The following is a 20,705-nucleotide window of genomic DNA, read 5'->3' as shown; positions in this document are numbered from 1 at the left end:
CAGTTTGGGCAACCTTGCTAATCGTCATGATTTTCCTGTATAAATCGTTGGTTGTTACGATAAAAATGGTCAGTTAAATATATCATATAGGAGAGACACACAGTGATATTTGAGAAGTGGAAGGAAGTTTATTGGATTTATTGGAAGTGTGCAATAATTGTTTAAATAAAATTCGGCAGGTGCATAAATTTGGGCACTGTTGTCATTTTATTGATTCCAAAACCTTTAGAACTAATTATTGGAACTTAAATTGGCTTGGTAAGCTCAGGGACCCCTGACCTCCATACACAGGCGAATCCAATCATGAGAAAGAGTATTTAAGAGGGTCAATTTTAAGTTTCCCTCCTCTTTTAATTGTGTCTGAAGAGTAGCAACATTGGGGGTCTCAAAACAACTCTCAAATGACCTGAAGACAAAGATTGTTCACCATCATGGTTTAGGGGAAGAATACCGAAAGCGGTCTCAGAGATTTCAGGTGTCTGTTTCACAGTTAGGAACATACTGAGGAAATGGAAGACCACAAGCTTAGTTCAGGTTAAGGCTCGAAGTGGCAGAACAAGAAAAATATTGGATAGACAGAAGCGATAAATTCGAGAGAACAGTCAGTCAACCCACAGAACAGCACCTAAGACCTACAACAGCATCTTGCTGCAGATGGAGTCACTGTGCATCGTTCAACCATTCGGTGCACTTTATACAAGGAGATGCTGTATGCGAGAATGATGCAGAGGAAGCCTTTTCTCTGCCTACAGCACAAACAGAGCCGCTTGAGGTATGCTAAAGCACATTTGGTCAAGCCAGGATCATTTTGGAATAAGGTGCTGTGGACTGATGAAACTAAAATGGAGTTATTTGGGCATAACGGGGCGTTATGCATTGAGGGAAAAGAACACCGCATTCCAAGAAAAACACCTGCTACCTACAGTAAAATATGGTGCTGATTCCATCATGCTGTGGGGCTGTGTGGCCAGTGCAGTGACTGGGAATCTTGTCAAAGTTGAGGGATGCATGGATTCCACTCAGCATCAGCAGATTATGGAGACCAATGTCCAGGAATCAGTGACAAAGCTAAAGCTGCGCCGGAGCTGGATCTTTCAACAAGACAACGACCCTAAACACTGCTCAACACTAAGGCATTCATGCAGAGGAACAAGTACAACGTTCTGGAATGGCCATCTCAGTCCCCAGACCTGATTATAATTGAAAATCTGTGGTGTGAGTTAGAGAGCTGTCCATGCTCAGAAGCCATCAAACCTGAATGAACTAGAGATGTTTTGTAAAGAGGAATGGTCCAAAATACCTTCAATTAGAATCCAGACTCCCATTGGAACCTACAGGAAGCGTTAGGAGGCTGTAATGTCTGCAAAAGGAGGATCTACAAAATATTGATTTAATTTATTTTTTGTGGTGCCCAAATTTATGTACCTGCCTAATTTTATTTAAACAATTAATGAACACTTTCTGTAAATCCAATAAACTTCATTTCACTTCTCAAATATCACTATGTGTGTGTCTCCTATACAATATATTTAACTGACATTTTTTATTGTAACAACCAACAATTTATACAGTAAAATCATGACGATTAACAAGGTTGCCCAAACGTTCGCATCCCACTGTACTTGTGGCTTCCCTGAATCAGGTGTATGCAGAAGGTCTGATTAGGTGCTATGCCCTCGCTGTACTGCAGTGTGCCTCTCTCAGCACTGTGTAATATTGTAGAATTGTATTAATCAAGTTTATTAATATTGATAATCAGTATGACATTTGCTACAGTACATACTATTCTCCAGTATACGGTAGCTGCAAGAAACGTAGGAAAGGGTGCCCTGTCCTTGCAAGTTAACAATCTAAAGTGATGGGTGAGAAACACAAGGTGAGGTAGTAAGCAATCTCTGTATCGAATGCCACAGGGGTCAACATTCTGCGGGTGCTAGAACTTGAGGGAAGCTGTGTCTTCAGTTAACTTATCCTCGACAGAAAAGGTGAACTTTAAGGCTGCTTATGAAGGGAAGAGGCCAGGCTTGTGCTATCATCGCAAGCAGTTTGAACTGCAGCAGTGAACCAAAAGGTAGAGAACCGCATACACGCGGGGGCTCTGGGAGCGATCTCCCTGAAGGTTGTTAATGCTGCTGCCTACCCACCAATTACCCACACCATTTATGAACTTCCCTTTATTTTATATATATTTTGGCACTTTTATAAATCATTATTATTAATAATAATATATTTTACTTAAAGGGACTCCGAGCACCTCTTATGCCTTTAAGACTCTGACCAGTACTGCAAAGTACTTAAAGATGCATACCATTCTGTAGCTTGTGCTCTCCTCTTTCATTTGATGCCTGAATCCCCGTTCTACACCAAATTCAATTTAAAAATCGCGGCTGCCATCTTGGCTATTTTATAACTTCCGGGTTACCCCTTTCTTTTCTGTTAGAGAGGTGCATCACTGAATGAAGCAGGAAGAGGAAGTGACATGCATGGCCATTGCAAGAGGCTCCTCCAGAGGGGTCATAGCACGACTTTGTTGGAAGTCGCCAGGCTTAAAGGCATGCCCATAAGAGGTGCTCAGAGTCCCTTTAAAAGGCTGCTCACATCCCTTTAAATCATTCAAAAGTTGGAGAGTGGCTAATATGCTGTGGAAGGGGAGTCCTAGAGGAATGGGGAGTCTTGTGAGAAGTCATGTGTGTGTGATTGTGAGGAGATGATTCTAGTGGAGGATAGAAGAAGTTGGTTTTCCTGTATACCAAAAATAAACATACCAATAGCCTTACTTTTTGACAACAGTTGGTGGGTTGGATGTCAGTACAGTATTCACCTACGATAAAGCACAATCGCCAATCCTGAAATTACAAGCTGATGGATGGTGGGATTGTGTGGTGTCGGAAAGATGATAAAGGAGAGTATTAATTCGATTTATCAGTTAAGGTGTCAGCAAGGAGATTTATACAGTAAAAAGGATTTAGGGTTAGGCTGTAGTAAGAGGTCTTTTGACAGTAGCTGGGTGTAGTGTACTGCCACAGGAGACCAGGGTTCCAATTGTGGCTCTTCCAACACCTATTCAGTAAGAAGACCTTGGGCAAGACTCTCCAACATGGCTTCTGCCTGCTGAGCGAGCCCTAGTGGCTGCAGCTCTGGCGCATTGAGTCAGCCAGGAGAAAAGCGCAATATAAGTGTTCTCTGTCTTGTCTTTGCTAATCGGATGGTTTTCGTCTATTGACAAGGAAGAAGCAATGTGTTGAAAATACCTTGCATACCAAAAGTACTCGAGTACCGGTAATTACTGTGCACACCCTCTGAATGCTCCTCCTACAAAGGCATAGCTGGGAAAAAAAAATATCTCCACATCAAAATCAACAGGAAAAAAGGTGCCTACTGTGGCAAAGGACACCCATGCATATTACTGTCTCTGGCTGGGTGCACACTAATGCTGGGCATACACGGGTCAATCCGGCGGCCGATTAGCCACTGGATCGACTCCCGCCGTGCCCCCGCGTGCACCCGGATTGATTCCCGCTTGTCCCGGCCGGCGCTTCTTATCTTCCAGTCGATTCGCCGCTATTGTCCGACCATGGGTATCGAGCGTGGAATCGATCCCCGCAGTGATCGGACACGTCAGATATTATCAATCGAGCAATCAGCGGCTCAATTGATAAAGTAGCGTCGAGCCGTGTATGCCCAGCATTAGCAGTGCAGGAAACGTTGCGTTTTTATGCATATGCGTTGGTATTGTTTTTTCCATGCGTTTTCTATGAGTTGCGTTTTTGTTCCCGACACATGCGTTTTTATGTGTTTGCGGTTGCATTTGTTTTTCTATTGCGTTTTATGCAAATCACTAGGAAGTCAACAGAAAGCGGAAATACATCAGAAAACATAGTTTATTTTTCAAAAACGCATATAAAAAACGCATACTAAAATGCATTACATTGCGTCACAGTTGACTTTCATTATGTGCGTTTTTGATGCGTTTTTGAAAAATATGCAACAAAACCATATTTTTTAAAACATATATGCATTTATATATGCTTTTTTTCTATTCGTCCCGTTCACAAACAAACGCCACGTTTTACGCAACGCTAGCGTTTCTGCCTAGTGTGTTCCCAGCCTCAGTTTTTCCCTATGAAATTACTGTACATTGTGGATTTGTTTTGTGGTCCATTTAAATTGGAGCGGGTTACATTTTTAAGATGCTTCTGCTTGTTTTCCAAACTAGGACTTTTATGGAATCTGTTTTATGTCACAACTACATTGTACTGCAAATAAGACAGCGTTAAATAACTAATACTGGTAAGTGTTAGCTCTCAAGGAATCTATCTTTTTTTTTTTTTTTTTTTTTTTTTTTTTTTTTTAATCCTGAAATCTCCACACAGCCGCTGCCTAGCAACCCAGATCAGGCACATGCGTCTGTGGGAGGTTAAGCTGCACACGTCTGTTTTATTAATAAATATTCCTTTGTACAGTGAGCACCGGTCATTTCATGCAGCCAATGAGCATACTGCTTTACCTGAATGGCTGATTGTCACTTTCAGCAATAGCTGAGGTGGTAATTTGATTAATGTGGACCTCAAGGAATGGTGACATACTAAAGCTAAAGAGTTGTAGGTTGGGCTTTTCTACACGTGCATGATTCAAAAATCTCCAGATAGCTTCATATGAACATGCTGCTGAATCAACCCAAACAGACTAGGCGCCAAGCTGTAGAGGATATAACGTAACTTTCCTTTTAAAGTGCAAGGCATGCTCAATCTCTATGAAAATGCAAGGAAGACCCATTTTCTTAGTTGATTTATTGGCCCACAGGCCTGGATTTACATTACAGGAGCCTATCAGAATCAGAATTTATTTCGCCAAGTACAACGGTGAATTGTACCCGGAATTGGTTTTGGCGCATACAGGGTCGTTGGTGAAAAACATAAAATAGCATGGTACATACGTAGACGTGGGACAAGCATACATAGGGCAACATTACAGTTTGTGCGTACATTTAAGCAGAGCGTCGTATACAATTAAGCATAGGTACATACGTATAAACAAAAGCAAAATCAAAGCAAAAACAGAGCATTACAGCATACACGTACAGTAACATAATACAAACCAAGCGTTACAGCATACACGTACAATTTACATAATACACACATAGCATAGCAAGACATACACTGATAGCGGGAACAGAAAAAGAGTGGGACTGGAGGAGCAGCCTGAGAGCTGATATGAGCGCTGCCATTTTCGGCACTGGACGCTACACAGCGACGCGCTCCCAACTAGACAGGTGCTCCGATATGGGCACAGATGTCCTTTCACACCATGAACCTACAAACCAGCACCGCAAGTGTCACTTCTCCCTTACTTCCTTTGCCTGTAATGGGTAGCTACAGATGCCCCTTAGTATTAAGTAACCAGAGGTAGGCCTGAACGATTTTAGGAAAAAAATTGAATTGAGCGATTTCTGTCTGAAATTGCGATTTCGATTCGATTCACGATTTCCTTCAAATCAAGCTTTGTTCCCCCTCTTTGCCTGTTTGTTCCCCCTCTGTCTCTCTTTGTGCCCTCTTTGCCTCTTTATGCCTCCTTTGGGTCTTTCTCTTACCCCCTTTGTGTCTCTGTACCCGCTCTGTTCCTCCTGTGTCTCTCTCTGCGAGTCCAGCGATGCCCATCTTTCCACTTCGCCTCCTGCTGGCTGTAATGCACGGAATACTTCCTGTATGTCATGTGACTTTTAGGAACCCAGAGTTTTGCCAAACACAAGAGGCGGCAGGCGGCGATAGAGGAAGGACATCGTTTCGAGTCGTGCAAAAGGTATATCTGACGCTGCGGGCCGCACGCACCGGGACTTTGGGGAAGTTTTAAGCCACTTCCTCAAACGTCCCCAATGTGAAAATGACGTGATCACGATAATTTCTGCTTTGACGATTCCGAAATGGTGATCTTGGTGATCGCGATTTCGGTTTCAATTCGATTTATCTTTCAGGCCTAACCAGAGGTACCCTCAGTATTAAGTATTATGTAGCTAGATGTGCCCCTGATTGAAGGGAGATCTTATCAGTGGAATGCTGAGAGCCAGGTTAGTAACCTCTCATTTACGCTCTGCTCTTTGTATAAAGAAATAGGGAGGGAGGCAATTGGGGAGGGGAGTGAGCCGCCTTTCCATCATCAGGCGCCTGTAGGCATGTGCCTACAGTGGCTTATGGTAAATCCAGCCCTGTTGGCCCATATGAAATTAACGTTTTCTCCTAGGAGATCATTTTTCATCTTGTTTTTAAAATAATTTTTCAGCGCTTTGCAATTGAAAAAATACCAAATAGGGTGAAAAGGTGCAAAAAAATTATCTTGAGTATTTTCTTGTTTGCTGTTGGTTTGGAAGGCATTGTAGTTACTAATAGTGAGAATATCATGTAGGAGAAAACTCAGGTGAAATAGTGAATTGCAGATGGGCCTTTGTGTCTGTTACTTTTATCAAATGTTCAGAACCCCAGAGGCTCCCATTTATAGGTCAGTATGGCTGCATAGTGGTTAGCGCTCTCGCCTTGCAGCGCTGGGTCCCTGGTCCAATCCCAGCCAGGGCAACATCTGCAAGGAGTTTGTATGGTCTCCCCGTGTCTGTGTGGGTTTCCTCCAGGCACGCCGGTTGCTTCCCACATTCCAAAAACATACAGATAAGTTAATTGGCTTCCCCTTAAAATTGGCCCTAGACTACGATACATACACTACACCATACATACATAGACATATGACTATGGTAGGGACTAGAATGTGAGCTCCTCTGAGGGACAGTTAGTGACAAGACAATAGACTCTGTACAGCGCTGCGTAATATGTCTGCGTTATATAAATAAATAAAAAATAAATAAATATGGAGGCTGACATGTTTCCTTTTAAACAATGCACATTGCCTGGCTATCCTGCTGATCCTCTGCCTCTAGTACTAGACCCAGAACAAGCATGCAGATCAGATGTCTATGACAAATCTGACAAGATTAGCTACATGCTTGTTTCAGGTGTGGGATTTGGACCCTACTGACCACAAAGATGAGCAGCAATGGGGGTGGGACGCAGCAGTGGGCGCACGAGCAGAGGCAGGGTTACATAAATACTCCGCCGGGGTCCATTGTGTACTTCTTCCTGTGTTCCATCTCCCTGTAACAGCGCCCCCTGGGCACCGATTCCTTCGCTACCTATACTGTGGCCCCTATTCCCGGCTACCTATACTGGCTGCACTTATTCCTGGCTACCTATACTGGTTGCACCTACAGTATTTCTGGGCACCTATTCCTGGCTTCCTATACTGGTTGCACCTACAGTATTTCTGGGCACCTATTCCTGGCTTCCTATACTGGGGGCACCTATTCCTGGCTACCTATACTGGGGCACCTATTTCTTGCTACCTATACTGGGAACCTATGCCTGCCTACCTACACTGTGGGCACCTATTACTGGATACCTACACTGTGGGCACCTATTACTGGATACCTATACTGGGGAACCTATGCCTGCCTACCTACACTGCGGGCACCTATTACTGGATACCTACACTGTGGGCACCTATTACTGGATACCTACACTGTGGGCACCTATTACTGGATACCTATACTGGGGGCACCTATTCTTGGCTAGCTATACTGAGGAACCTATTCCTAGCTACTTGTACTAGAGACACCTATATACCCAACTAGCTATACTGGAGGCACCTATACCTGGCTAACATAACGGGGGGGGGGGGGGAAGAGGGATGAGGGAGTGGAGCTCTGTAAGAACACTGGCGGGGATTTGGGCACAGCTGGCACCATCATAGGAATTACGCAATAGCGGCACTCAGTGAGTAATTTGGGTACCGTCAAATGACAGAGCACAAATTACTATAAAAACACTGTAATCTTATATCTTTCACCGCTATCCACAGTGGCCGGGAGGGGGAATAGTATATAACACCGCTGGGACTTTTGCAGGAGCAGGGTTAGCCATTGTACAGATTTACCCTGCGCCCAAATCTCCGGGCGGCTTAATCATATGTATGCTGAGGGAGTGAGGCACATCTGGCAACCATACTGTGATGAGGGGGTCACATTAAATGTAAGGGGGAGGCCCGGGTCTAAATAATTGTGTAATACCATACGCTGTGGTATTTTGTGAGACGATTATCATACCGTGAATATTCATACCGTTGCAACCAACCCAAGTGTGTTAGCAGTAAAAGATCTCCCTCTTTGTTGTGGGAAGGTGTCATCAGCAGTGGAGATTTTTACTGTTTATAAACTAAACAATTCAGGATGATTTTGTATCATCTGCAGTCCTTCAGCAGGAGCCTAGAATAAGACTCTCCCTTTTTTTTGCAGCTTCTTTGCACTCTGTGAATGGAGCCGGAGGTGGCAGCACTCCGGAGGAAGAGGAGGCGAGTCCCCTTGTGAAGTATTACAGCGTGGTGTGGTGCAAGGCGTCCAAGAAGAAGCATAAGAAATGGGAGGGAGATGCCGTTCTCATTGCCAGAGGGAGATCCGTGACCCTGAAAGACATGGAAGGCAAAGATATTGGAAAAGGTAGGAGGTTTTTACCCCCTTTTATTTGAATATGTAACCATTAAGATGCAAATGTCATTTTCTGAATTAGTAAATATTTGTTCCTTTTGTGACACAAGATGTCATACAACATAGCCTGATGGTTTTTGTCCTCTACAACTTAAAGTGAACCTCCGGACTAAAAAATCGACTCAGCAGCACTGAAAAGGCTTTGGTTTTTTTTTTTTAACAGTTTCACAGCATCAGAACTTTGTTTCTCTTATACAAGCCTCATTTTTAGCTGCACAGAAGAAAACTGCCCGGGCTTTTTCCCCTGAAGCTGTGCAAAGCATGATGGGATTTCTGATTTTGTTGTTCTCGTTCTGCTGTTTTGGTGCATTTTTTTTTTTTTACATTTTGAATTTTACATTTGAAGCCTAGCGTGTGCAGCTGGGAGCGGTGATCAGGACACAGGACAGTTGGAACTGTGTCTCCTGCTCCTTGTCACCTCCTTTCAACCAAAAAGATGGCTGCCCCCATGACAAAGATGGCAGCCCCCATAAATCACAAACATTTGCCTGTTCTTTTAAAACAGGGTGTGTAAGAGATTATATTACCTATCTATTTTAATTAACATAACTAATGTAACTTAATGACAGTATATTTGTTTAGGCTGAAGTTCCCCTTTAAAGTGGATCTAAACTCAGAACTTTCTCTCTGCTCTAATGCCGTGCATACACGGCTCGTTTTTTGCGCCGGATCGAGCCAGCGGCGCGATGCCGGCGCATCCCCGCTCGTCCGCGCGGATCGATTGCCGTTCGTCCCCGCCAGCGCTCCTTATCAGCTGCTCGATTCCCTGCCATTGTCCGCCGGCGGGGGGTCGAGCGGCATGATCGGGCCAGCTGAATATTATCAGCTGGCCGGATCAGCTGGTCGATACACGGTACAGAAACGTACCATGTATCCCCAGCATAAAAGATTAGGCACAGCATGATAATCTTCAGGGAAAAACATTTCTTCATTACAGTTTACAGAAATCCTAAAAAAAAAGTTTTAACTGGATTAACATTGCAAGGAGCACAGAAAGTGTTAAAGTGTACCTGAGATGAAACAGGTGCAATCATTTTATTTTTACCTGGGGAAACCTCCAGGCCCCAGTAGGCCGTGGGCTCTCTCGTTGTACTCCTGGGCTGCCCAGTTCTCCCACAGTGTGGCCCGGTAAATCCCTGACTGTCCCAGTCCCGGTTCGGATCTCCTGCTCCCATGCGGTTCTTCTTTTGAAACTTCTTGTGGTGGTCTACCCTGGCTTTATATTTGTCCAGATGAGATACTACTGTGTAATTCAATAGTGCAGATGCTCACTGTATGTATAAAGGCCTGAAGAAGGGTCACCGACCCGAAACAAATCGATGTTGTTGCCTTTGTCAACCAGTTATATGCACTTTACTACGGGATTAAAGCTCTTGTATATGTTACGGCCAGAACCCGAAGTTTGGCCACTTCTAGTTCTGGCCGGCCACTTCGGGTTCTGGCCGGCCAATTCGCGAAGTGCCCGCTGCGCTGCGGCCAATGTTAGAAACGGATCGTTTACTCTGATATGAATGTATCTTCTGGCCGCAGCGCAGCGGCCAAACGTATTAATTTGTTGCAATTTTTAAGCCGGCGGCAATGTAACGATTCAAGCCGCCGGCTTTTTCATCTGCCTCATCTCTCTCCCTCTCTCTTCTTATGGGCAGCCGGGCGGGGACACGCGTGTCCCTCCGGAGTCGTTCGTCGCGGCAGGGAAGCCTGCCGTTCTTGCAGAGCGGGTGCTGGCAGAAGCAATGTCTGCAGCCTCCCCGCTCTGCTGCCCCTGCTGCGACGAACGACTCCCGGAGGGACTCGCGTGTCACCCCCCCGCCGGCTGGCCATAAGAAGAGAGAGGGAGAGAGATGAGGCAGATGAAAAAGCCGGCGGCTTGAATCGTTACATTGCCGCCGGCTTAAAAATTGCAACAAATTAATACGTTTGGCCGCTGCGCTGCGGCCAGAAGATACATTCATATCAGAGTAAACGATCCGTTTCTAACATTGGCCGCAGCGCAGCGGGCACTTCGCGAATTGGCCGGCCAGAACCCGAAGTGGCCGGCCAGAACTAGAAGTGGCCAAACTTCGGGTTCTGGCCGTAACATATACAAAATTCTGCACTTTTTGGAAAATTAAAAAGAAAAAGTATTTTTGCTAATTTTTGGTTTCCTGTGATTTCAGTATATCCCTGATTATTAATTGGTCCTGATGGATGACATGGATTGTGTGTACATAGCTTAAAGCTTTTGGCTTCAGTTTTTGAGTCGCACACCTGCAACAAGCAGGCAGCCCAGTGGAGTCTGGCCAGAGTCACAGCATCTGATCTGCATGCTCTTTCTGGGCCAGTGACAGTGAAAGTGAAGATGGCAGCCATATGACTGAAAATTATGGTTAAAAGGGTATAAATGAATTCTTTGCATTGCCCAACCCACTGAAGTGATGCATTATGGATGTTCATGAACACATACTTACAAATTCTGTTTCAAGGAAGCAAGACTGTTCATTCAAATGTTCCAGATAGCAGAGAGCTATTTCCTTCCTCACTAAAGGAACTCTGAGCACCTCTCATGGGCATGCCTTTAAGACTCTGACCAGTACTGCAAAGTACTTAACGAGCGTACCTTTCTGTAGCTTGTGCTCTTCTCTTTCATTTGATGCCTGAATCGTCATTCTACACCAAATAGTTTTCGTTCGGTTTCAATTTAAAAATCACGGCTGCCATCTTGGCTATGTTATAACTTCCGGGTCACCCCTGTCTTCTCTGTTAGAGAAGTGCATAACTGAATAAAGCAGGAAGAGGAAGTGACACGCATGGCCATTTCTAGAGGCTCCTCCAGAGGGGTCATAGCATGACTTTGTTGGAAGTCATGTGGCTTAAAGACATGCCCATGAGAGGTGCTCGGGGGCCCTTTAAAGTGAGTCTGAAGTGAAAAAAATGACTCACCAATGTAGAGGGTTGGCTCTAGGTCCTATAAAGCCTTCCCGTTCATTTCACGGTTCCCACGTTCCAGCGCGGTCAATCTGCTGCCACAGAAGGCTTTGGAAGGCTTCAGGAAGATGGGCAGCTCAGGAGCGCTCGGGTTTCCGAAGCCTACTGTGACTGTTCAGAGCAGCACTCGACCCATCGGTCAAATACTGGTAACAAAGTGACGCCGCTGGACCGAGGGGACCGTAAGAGGAACTGGAAGGCTCTCTGACCCAGAGCCTTCCCCAGAGTATCTGTCTGTTTTTCTGCTTCAGGCTTGGAATCGAATGGACTGTCCTCAGTAACCAAACATGGTGACAGTGCCACCCAGTGGCCACTTGATGGTATTTATTTTCACCTGTGTTCTGCATGTACATACTGCAGAAGTTCAGCAGCTGCATGTAGGGCAGTTCATTATAAAATTCAACACAAGAAGCATTTTAGATGCTGATGTCTCCCAAACTGTAGCCCATTGCCTGGGATTCATAGTAAACAGTGTTTCCTATATTCAGAAACTAACCAAAATTGCTTATAGGTTTAAAAATGTAATGAGTTAAGCCAGTGACAAGGTTCCTATAAATTATTATTATTAATCATTTATAAAGTACCAACATATTCCATGGTGCTGAACAGAGTAAGAAACGAACACGGGGTATATAATAATGCAGACAATGGTATACACCAAATATAGACATTGGTACGTAATGCACAATTGGTAGACATAGTAATTACTGACAAATGTATCATGATGAATACAATTTAAGACAGACTGCAAGATGCAGAATGAATAACAAATACCACAACACAAAAGGGCTGCCCTTGTGAACTTACAATCTAAAGTAATGGGGGGGGGGGGGGGGAGACATGAGGTGAGGTAATATACAGTATTTATGCAGTTTTATGTTTTTAGGCTTCTTGCACACCAAGACGTTGTGTTAGGTGGCACGTTAAGGTCGCATAACGTGCACCTAACACAACGTATGGTGCTGCAAAAGCCGACGGTAGAGTGAGCCGCGTTAGGCTGCTCGATGCCCATAATATCTCCCAGAGTGGCGCTGATTGGCCAGCGGGACCACGTGATGCGGAGCGAGACACTCCGCATCACGTGGTCCCGCCGGCCAATCAGCGCCCGCCAGTGCAGTGAATATTAAGTAGCCATGTGCGCGGCTACTGTAGCTGGCTCTCCCCGCCTCCTCCGCCCCCCACTGCGCATGTGCAAACAGTCTAACGCGGCTATAGCCGCTCCAACGCCGTAGCATGCTGCACTTTGCACAGAACGTGCAGCGTTACATGTAACGCAACGTGGGCTGTGTGAACAGCCCACTTGTGTTACATTGCTGTGCGTTGGGGGAGCGTTACAGGCGCACTAACGTGCGCCTGTAACGTCTTGGTGTGCAAGCAGCCTAAAGTTATATAGTAAAGAGTACAACTTGGCCAGAGGTGGAAGAGCATGAGTGAGAAAGGTGGGATACAAGATGTGTTATTGAGTTGGAGATGACAGGAGCTGGTTAGGGAGCGAATCTGTGGAATAAATGAGAGAGTCAAATACTACATTTAAGCACCATGCTTTGGGAACTGAAGTCATGGGAGTGTTATTAACATTTATTGTTAAATCAAGCAGAAAGGTGGACAGAGACAGTGAAAAGATAGTTAGTTCTGAGAGGTCATGAAAGAGGATATAGCAGACAGGCAGACGGGAACATGTGTGAGGAGGGAGTTGAGTTCTGGGGCTACAGTTGTGTATCATATGCATATAAGTGGTATTGAAAACCAAACAAGTTGATTACATTTCCAGGGCCGTGCATGTAGATGGAAAAGAGAAGGGGGCAGAGCCTTGAATAACCCCCACAGATAACGAATGTGGAGAAGAGATCTGATCTGTGTAAAGGTGGCCATACACTTGTTAGATTAGCAGCAGATAGATCATCAGATAGATTTCTGATCTATCTGATGTGTTTAGGAACATTTTTTACTAGGAACAGATTTCCAATAGATTTCAGTATGAAATCTATTGAAAATCGATCTGATGGCATTTTTTTGCCATCAGATTTCCATTAGGTCCAATGCAAAATGATAAGCAATATCAACAGATCGACCTAGATTTTCCAGCATGTCAGATCGATTGAAATTGATCGAAATCGGCTGCATATCGATCGATCAGCTGCTAATCGGCTCGGTGTATGGGCCCCTTTAGAGACTGTGAAAGCCTTTCCAGAGAGATGGGAAGATATCCAGGAGAGAATGAGGCCCTTTATACCTATAGATCAGGGGTCTCAAACTCAATTTACCTAGGGGCCGCAGGAGGCAAAGTCAGGATGAAGCTGGGCCGCATAAGGGATTTCATAAAAAAAGTCCTCAAATGTCATTATTAAGTTTTAATTATTTCTTCTGAACATGAAGTGTCCTACCTTATAGTTTGCTTCAGTGCTCCCATTACAAGTAATCCGCCGTGTCCCCGCCGCAAAACGAGGGCTGCAGAGCCCCCAAATCGCCCAAGGGGCAATCCCCTGGCATTTCCTGGAAGGGGCAGAGCTTTCAACCTCAGCTCTACCCCTCCTGACATCAATCTTTGCCCGCCCCTCTCACTCTTCCTTCACAGGGAGAGGCGGTGATTTGACGTCAGGAGGGGCAGAGCTACAGCTGGAAGCTCTGCCCCTCAGCGCAGTCGTGGAAGTTTGCCCGGGGGATTTGGGGGCTCTGCAGCCCTCATTTAGGGGCGGGGATGCGGCGGATTACTTGGGAGCACTGAAGCAAACTATAAGGTAAAATAAGGTTGCTTTTGCCGGCGCGGGCCACAAAATATTGTACCGAGGGCCGCAAATGACCCGCGGGCCGCGAGTTTGAGACCCCTGCTATAGATGAAAGTATCTGTAGGAGTAAGGTTTGGTCATAACTATCGAACACCGATGACAGATCAAGAAGGATGAGTATGGAATAATGGCCTTTTAGTTTTTCTGTAAGCAAACCATTGGATCATTGAATGGGTGCAATTGAGGTTCTAATTCTTTAAAGGGAACATACACGTGCTTGCATTTTGTATTTTCTTTATACATTTCATAAATCAGCTTGTGTCCTCGTTATTTTACTGCGTATTTATAGCCACAGATGAAACCTGATGGTGCTATATTGACTATAAGCAATCTTTTTGCAGGCAGTGGATATAAGCTGAAGGACCTGGAGAACTTAGAAGAAGGGCACACATTAATGATTGGCGGGAAAGAGATTGAGGTTATGGGAAATATCTCGGCAGACAACTACGCCAGTGGCAGATGTTTCCATTCAGCAGTGGTGTCATCCACTCTAGCTTCTTCAGATGCTGGCCTTGTGAAACCATTCTGCAACCCATTGAAAGATGTCACGAAGGAGACCACATCAAGAGACCTACAGACCTGCAAACCCCGTCATGATCCCAACGCACAAAGTACATAAATGAACCCCCATTCACTATAATTAGGAAGCCTTGTTATTTGTCATAGTATTGCTTATTAGCAGTTGCACATTTTCAGGATCTTCTCACATTTCAGAAGTATGAAAAAATCTCAGTTACCAGTGGAACTAGGGACACCTTTTTATTCACATTACATTGTGTTCATCCCAACTAAACCCAAAATTGAACAAGGCAAGTTCTCACTGTGACCATGCTGATTAGTGTCAATTTCCAGCATAACCTCTGGAACTGAGCTTTTCAAATTCAAAAGCCCACTGTTCAGGTCAGCTTGCTAATTGTGCACCCATCCATACAGGCTAAAAATGGGGAGAAAAAGCCCCCGCGTCTTATATTCAAAAGACAGGGAGTTTCCAACTTACGAAACCCCTGCTTTGTCCCCCCGTTTCCTCCTTCGCTCCCCCTTGTGTCCCCTCCATTGCCCATGTAATGTGAAGCGGTAGCACTGGCTCACCTGATCCATCGGTTTTGGCACCGATCCCAGACCTCTCCTCTCCTGCATAACTCACCTTGTGACAGCTTCTGCTGATGACCCCGTGGGGTTGAAAAACTACGATCGCCACTAAAAGCCACCGAAAGACACTAACTGCTTTTCTGCACGCTTGCAGAAAAGCTTTTAACAGATATGCCGTCAACGACTGTGTGACCCGGCCCTTAGCTAGGTATACTAGAGGTGTTGGTATTTGTGGATTTCACGTGTATGCTGTTTTCTCACTTAATCTAGAGCACTATTTGCAATAAACAGCATTTTCACAGTATTCTGGTGTCTAGTCCTCAGTATTGGCTCGCAAAGAGTGTTTATTTACTGGTTGCCCATGCAGCCCTATACCATGCTGTCTTTTGAGCTGTCAGATAATGCATTTATATGTATATCTATGCTATGTTTTATGTATGCAGATATAAAAATGAGCTACTTGGTGGCAAGTAAAGTGTATTTTCTGCTGCCATCTCATGTGTCTCTATGTTCTACTTGTGAAATACAAAGATTAATATTTCTGGATCCTGCCCACCTACCATGGAGTTTGCATTTCCATTGAGCTAATAGCAGTGCGTCTGGCAGCTCTTTAGCAGCTAGCTGCACACTGGATGTTTACTAGTAGGGGTGGTGAGCGCTGTATCACTTTAGACCAGCCTTTCTCAACCTTTTTACCCTGGAGGAACCCTGCAAATAACTTTTGGATCTCGAGGAACCCCCGCACTTATTTTGCAGGAGGCATGGTCTTTAAAAGTATGTGTAACTGTTTATTTCACTACTCTCTATTACACTGCCACCCATACTGTCTCCTGAGACCCCAAGTTAGTGCTTCCTGTTACAGTACCACCTATTATAGTGTGCTCTATTATGCTTCCCCCAAGATAGGGGAAAATGCCAAGGAACCCTGGTTGAGAAAGTCTGCTTTAGACTATATTTGCATATCCATTGCTGCAGGATTTTTATTTTTTTCTATTGGATTGCTATATTTTTTTTCCAGCTTTGAGTAGTTAAACACTTTCCCTCCCTGGCAGGGGTGTATCTTGGTAAAATGTGCTGGGTAAGAGGTGTGTGTGTGTGTATGTGTGTGCGTGCGTGCGTGCGTGCGTGCGTGCGTGTGTTGTGTGTGTGTGTGTGTGTGTGTGTGTGTGTGTGTGTGTGTGTGTGTGTGTGTGTGTGTGTGTGTGTGTGTGTGTGTGTGTGTGTGTGTGTGTGTGTGTGTGTGTGTGTGTGTGTGTGTGTGTGTGTGTGTGTGTGTGTGTTTGTGTGTGTTGTGTGTGTTGTGTGTGTGTGTTGTGTGTGTGTTTGTGTGTGTGTTTGTGTGTGTGTGTGTGTGTGTGTGTGTTTGTGTGTGTTTGTGTGTGTTGTGTGTTGTGTGTGTGTGTGTTGTGTGTGTGTGTGTGTGTGTGTGTGTGTGTGTGTTGTGTGTGTGTTGTCTGTGTGTGTGTGTGTGTGTGCCTGTGCCTGTAATGAGGCATTGCCAGTATACTGATGCATGTCTTCAAAATAATAGAACTGGTCGGGCATTTCTCACCAATGACATCACCTATGATGGCCTCTGAATAACAGACAGACCCCAGTAATAGCACCTTTATAACACATTCCAGTCAATCAGAGTAGAGCCCATAACAGACCACCTATAGCACACGGCACCCCATGACAGGCCCTGCTAACAGACAGACTCAATGTAGCAGACTGCCCTCAGTGACAATAGAATCCTGTGACAGCATTTACATGTTCAGACATCATCCCTGCCTGCAATCATGTCAGTCACACTTCATCTCCTACCCTCCAGTCTCCTGCCCACCTCCTCAGCGATTGGACAATGGGGGAGGTTGGGCGGAGGAAGCCGTTAGATGCCACAAGGTGGAGATGGGTTAAGGAGTGCTAGAACACATAAGTCCCACCCCTCTATAGCAGCCAGTTACACAGCCACCCCGATATCAGGCTGCTATAAGGCAGAGCATAGCTTGTGCCCTGGGCACCAAATCATCTTGAGCCAAAGGCACATGCCATGTGTGCCATACCCTAGACTTTCCTCTGCTAATCAGTGTACATGTGTAAGTTAGAATTTATTTTTTTTTGCTCGTTACTAGCAGAGTGCAATAGATCACTCCAGTATATAGAATATACTGTACATCTGTAGTCCTCAAAGGATTTTATAACAAATCGGAGGGGATTAATCAGGTACGACTCAATGTATCTACATTTAAATATCTAATGCCTGTAAAGTAATTTGTCTCTTCTTTGTCTTTGGGAAGACGCCATAGTGATGCCCCGCCCATCCCAGCAACACCAGAGGATGTATAACAAGTCCACTTTACCCATTGTAGATGTGGTGGTTGATCCCTATGTGGCTGTACACCTCAGACCTCATCAAAAGGAAGGCATCCTCTTTCTGTATGAGTGTATTATGGGAATGAGGTAAGCACTCCAGACTGTCTTCTTCTACCAGACTGATCTTATGTGACAATATGCTGCCACTGTGTTTATGCAGCAGCAGAATTCACAACACAGCTGTAAAGCTGGCAGTACACTTATAGGTTTCCACCCAATGTTCCAAAGTGATCAACACCTTTCTGAAAAGAATCGATACAGAAGCAATCTATTCCTACCACACACACTGCACATCTATTTCCAATACATTACAGCAGGGAGTCTATTGAAAATCAATCGAACTGCAGCGTTGCACTGTCCCATGCAGTGCAGCGCTATGGGCTATCGATCTGCCCCCAATCGGCGTAAATTTTCCGTCCTGTCTGATGTATACTTTTGAACCATGTGGTCAAAGTCGATAAAAATTCGATCGAACTGACATTTTGCAGAATTGATTCCCAGCAGATGAAACCACTAATCTGCAGGGAGTCTAATGGAATAATCGATGTGTCTGGGCACCATTAGAATAGCTGACCACTACATGAACACAAGCTGAACTGAGATTGTTTCTCCGTCACTGAAGTGCATTTACTTTTCTAATCTTCTGAATAGGAAATGCACACACAATGCACACATACAATGGCGAAGCAAAGGAGTGTGCACCAGTACAAGTTTTACATAGGGCCCCTAAAGTGCATACATGTAAAATGGGCAACGGGTGAACCCGCTAATAGAATATTCCCTATACTGGTGATGTTGTACTAAGGCTTATACCGCCTCCTTACATTAATGCTACACCTAAATCTAGCCCTCCTGTAAACCCTACGCCTAACACCACCCGTCTCCCTTCTATAGGTCAGTTCGGGCTCCCTTACTCTTACAAGAGACTTTTTGGGTGGAGCTTGTCTATCTGATCCCATCAGAGCTTAGTGCTGTCATTCTGGCCCTCTCCTACTGGATAAATAAGATCTCTTTCAGGTAGCGGGAAAGGAACTTGACCCAAAGGCGGTTTTTATTACAGGTATATAGAGAAATCAGTGTGACATGCATTATATACGAAATGTATAGCAAACTGTTTGGAACAAGAAGCTACAGCATATGTCCTTAATGTTCTTTTCTGTAGGGTGCCTGGTCAGTATGGAGCAATCCTGGCGGATGAGATGGGTTTAGGTAAAACACTTCAGTGCATTGCCCTGATCTGGACTCTCCTGCGACAAGGTCCATATGGAGGCAGACCTGTTATAAAGAGAGCTCTGATCGTTACCCCGGGGAGCTTGGTGAAGAACTGGAGGAAGGAATTCCAGAAGTGGCTGGGCACAGAGAGGATGAGAGTATTTGCAGTCGATCAGGTACAGACCAATACCATTAAATTAAATCTGCCTACCATATATTCTCGACTATGCGTCGACTTTGCTTATAAGTCGACCCCAAAGTTTGACCCTCTCAAGTTTTAATAACCCTCCTGGTCCTAAAAGAGTACCGTACTTAAAGTAAGAAATTATAGAGTACTGGGGAGGGGGGTTCTCAAGGTTAAATACTTACCTGATCAGATGTACCCAGGCAGGTGATCGCTCTGCCCCACCCCCTCGTAACTGCACCCGTGACATTTTGTTTATTTTTTTCAAATTTCTGCCAAGGCCCTGGTCACCCCCATCTGTGTTGCTTCAGGGCACCTTCAGCAGCTGCAGCCTGATTGGTGGCTTCCCAGCTGGGGGCAGGCCACAGCAACACAGATCGAGTTTTCCAAAGAACCCCGGCACACTTAGGATACATGACCGTGAGGAGAGCCACCTCAGTCCTGATAACGTTAGATCAGGTAAGCATTTAACCCTTTGGTGTGGAATTTATACTGGCCAGGCATTATGCTGGATACACACCATGCATTTCCGCGTCGAATGCGTCCGTCGATGCGCGTCGATTCGATTATTTCCGAGCATTTCCGAACGCATTTCGATGATTTTTAGGCCGATTGCCATGTAAAGTATGGCAAATCGACCTGACGATCCATCGAAGCTTGAATCGGACATGTCGGAAATAATCGAATCGATGCGTATCGACGGACGCATCGAACGCGGAAAAGCATGGTGTGCATCCAGCATTAGAATTAAAAGGCTTTGTTGTGGTAATTATCTTTTGTCCTCTTTATTTCATCTTCTTCAATGAATACCTTTGAAGTAAAAAAAAAAATTGCTCTACTCAGACATCTGCAGTATATTGCACGTTTCTGTCAGCACTGATCACGCTGTCTTGTCTTTGAGAAACTCTTTTGTCACAGTCTTCTTGCTGTGTATTATTCGTAGGATCACAAAGTGGAAGAATTCATTCTCTCTCCCCTCTATCCGGTGCTCATCATCAGCTATGAGATGCTGTTACGTTCCCTGGAGCAGTTTCAGAACCTGGGCTTCGACCTCATCATCTGTGACGAAGGGCATCGGCTGAAGAACAGCAGCATAAAGACAACATCAGCACTCAGCAACTTGTCATGCAGTAAAAGAATTATTCTCTCCGGTAAATATGCACAGCCGGTCAGAAAAACTGGCAAGACCATCAAAATAGCAAAATATTGTTTTGTGTTTGTGACGAGGAGAGGAAAGGAAAATTACCTTAAATGAGAGAAATACTGTATTGTTACTAGACATTTTGTAATTTTGTAGTTCAGAATATATCAATTATCTCACAAAAATGAGTACATCCTATATATAGATATACAGTGGTGTGAAAAACTATTTGCCCCCTTCCTGATTTCTTATTCTTTTACATGTTTGTCACACTTAAATGTTTCTGCTCATCAAAAACCATTAACTATTAGTTAAAGATAACATAATTGAACACAAAATGCGGTTTTAAATGATGGTTTTTATTATTTAGTGAGAAAAATAACTCAAAACCTA

The 20,705-nt window shown here is 44.6% G+C and overlaps 1 protein-coding gene across 3 annotated transcripts in view; it reads left to right on the top strand.

The window, feature by feature from the left end:
* RAD54B (RAD54 homolog B) overlaps positions 1-20,705 on the top strand; it is a 114,626-nt gene that overhangs the window by 67,541 nt on the left and 26,380 nt on the right. The window contains exons 1-6 of one of the 3 annotated variants that reach the window (XM_068237664.1): positions 4,428-4,601; positions 8,333-8,533; positions 14,673-14,942; positions 17,700-17,862; positions 18,938-19,163; positions 20,115-20,322. In XM_068237664.1, coding sequence (XP_068093765.1) covers positions 4,559-4,601; positions 8,333-8,533; positions 14,673-14,942; positions 17,700-17,862; positions 18,938-19,163; positions 20,115-20,322 — 1,111 coding nt within the window. In that variant the 5' untranslated portion in view covers positions 4,428-4,558. Of the gene's footprint in view, positions 1-4,427; positions 4,602-8,332; positions 8,534-11,362; positions 11,452-14,672; positions 14,943-17,699; positions 17,863-18,937; positions 19,164-20,114; positions 20,323-20,705 lie in introns of those variants that run through there. The other 2 variants (XM_068237663.1, XM_068237665.1) reach the window with 2 other exon arrangements.

This window comes from Hyperolius riggenbachi, chromosome 5 (genome assembly GCF_040937935.1).
Source record: "Hyperolius riggenbachi isolate aHypRig1 chromosome 5, aHypRig1.pri, whole genome shotgun sequence".
Lineage (NCBI taxonomy): Eukaryota > Metazoa > Chordata > Amphibia > Anura > Hyperoliidae > Hyperolius > Hyperolius riggenbachi.
Note: the sequence above shows the minus strand (reverse complement) of the source record. Positions and strands in the feature narration are given on the sequence as shown.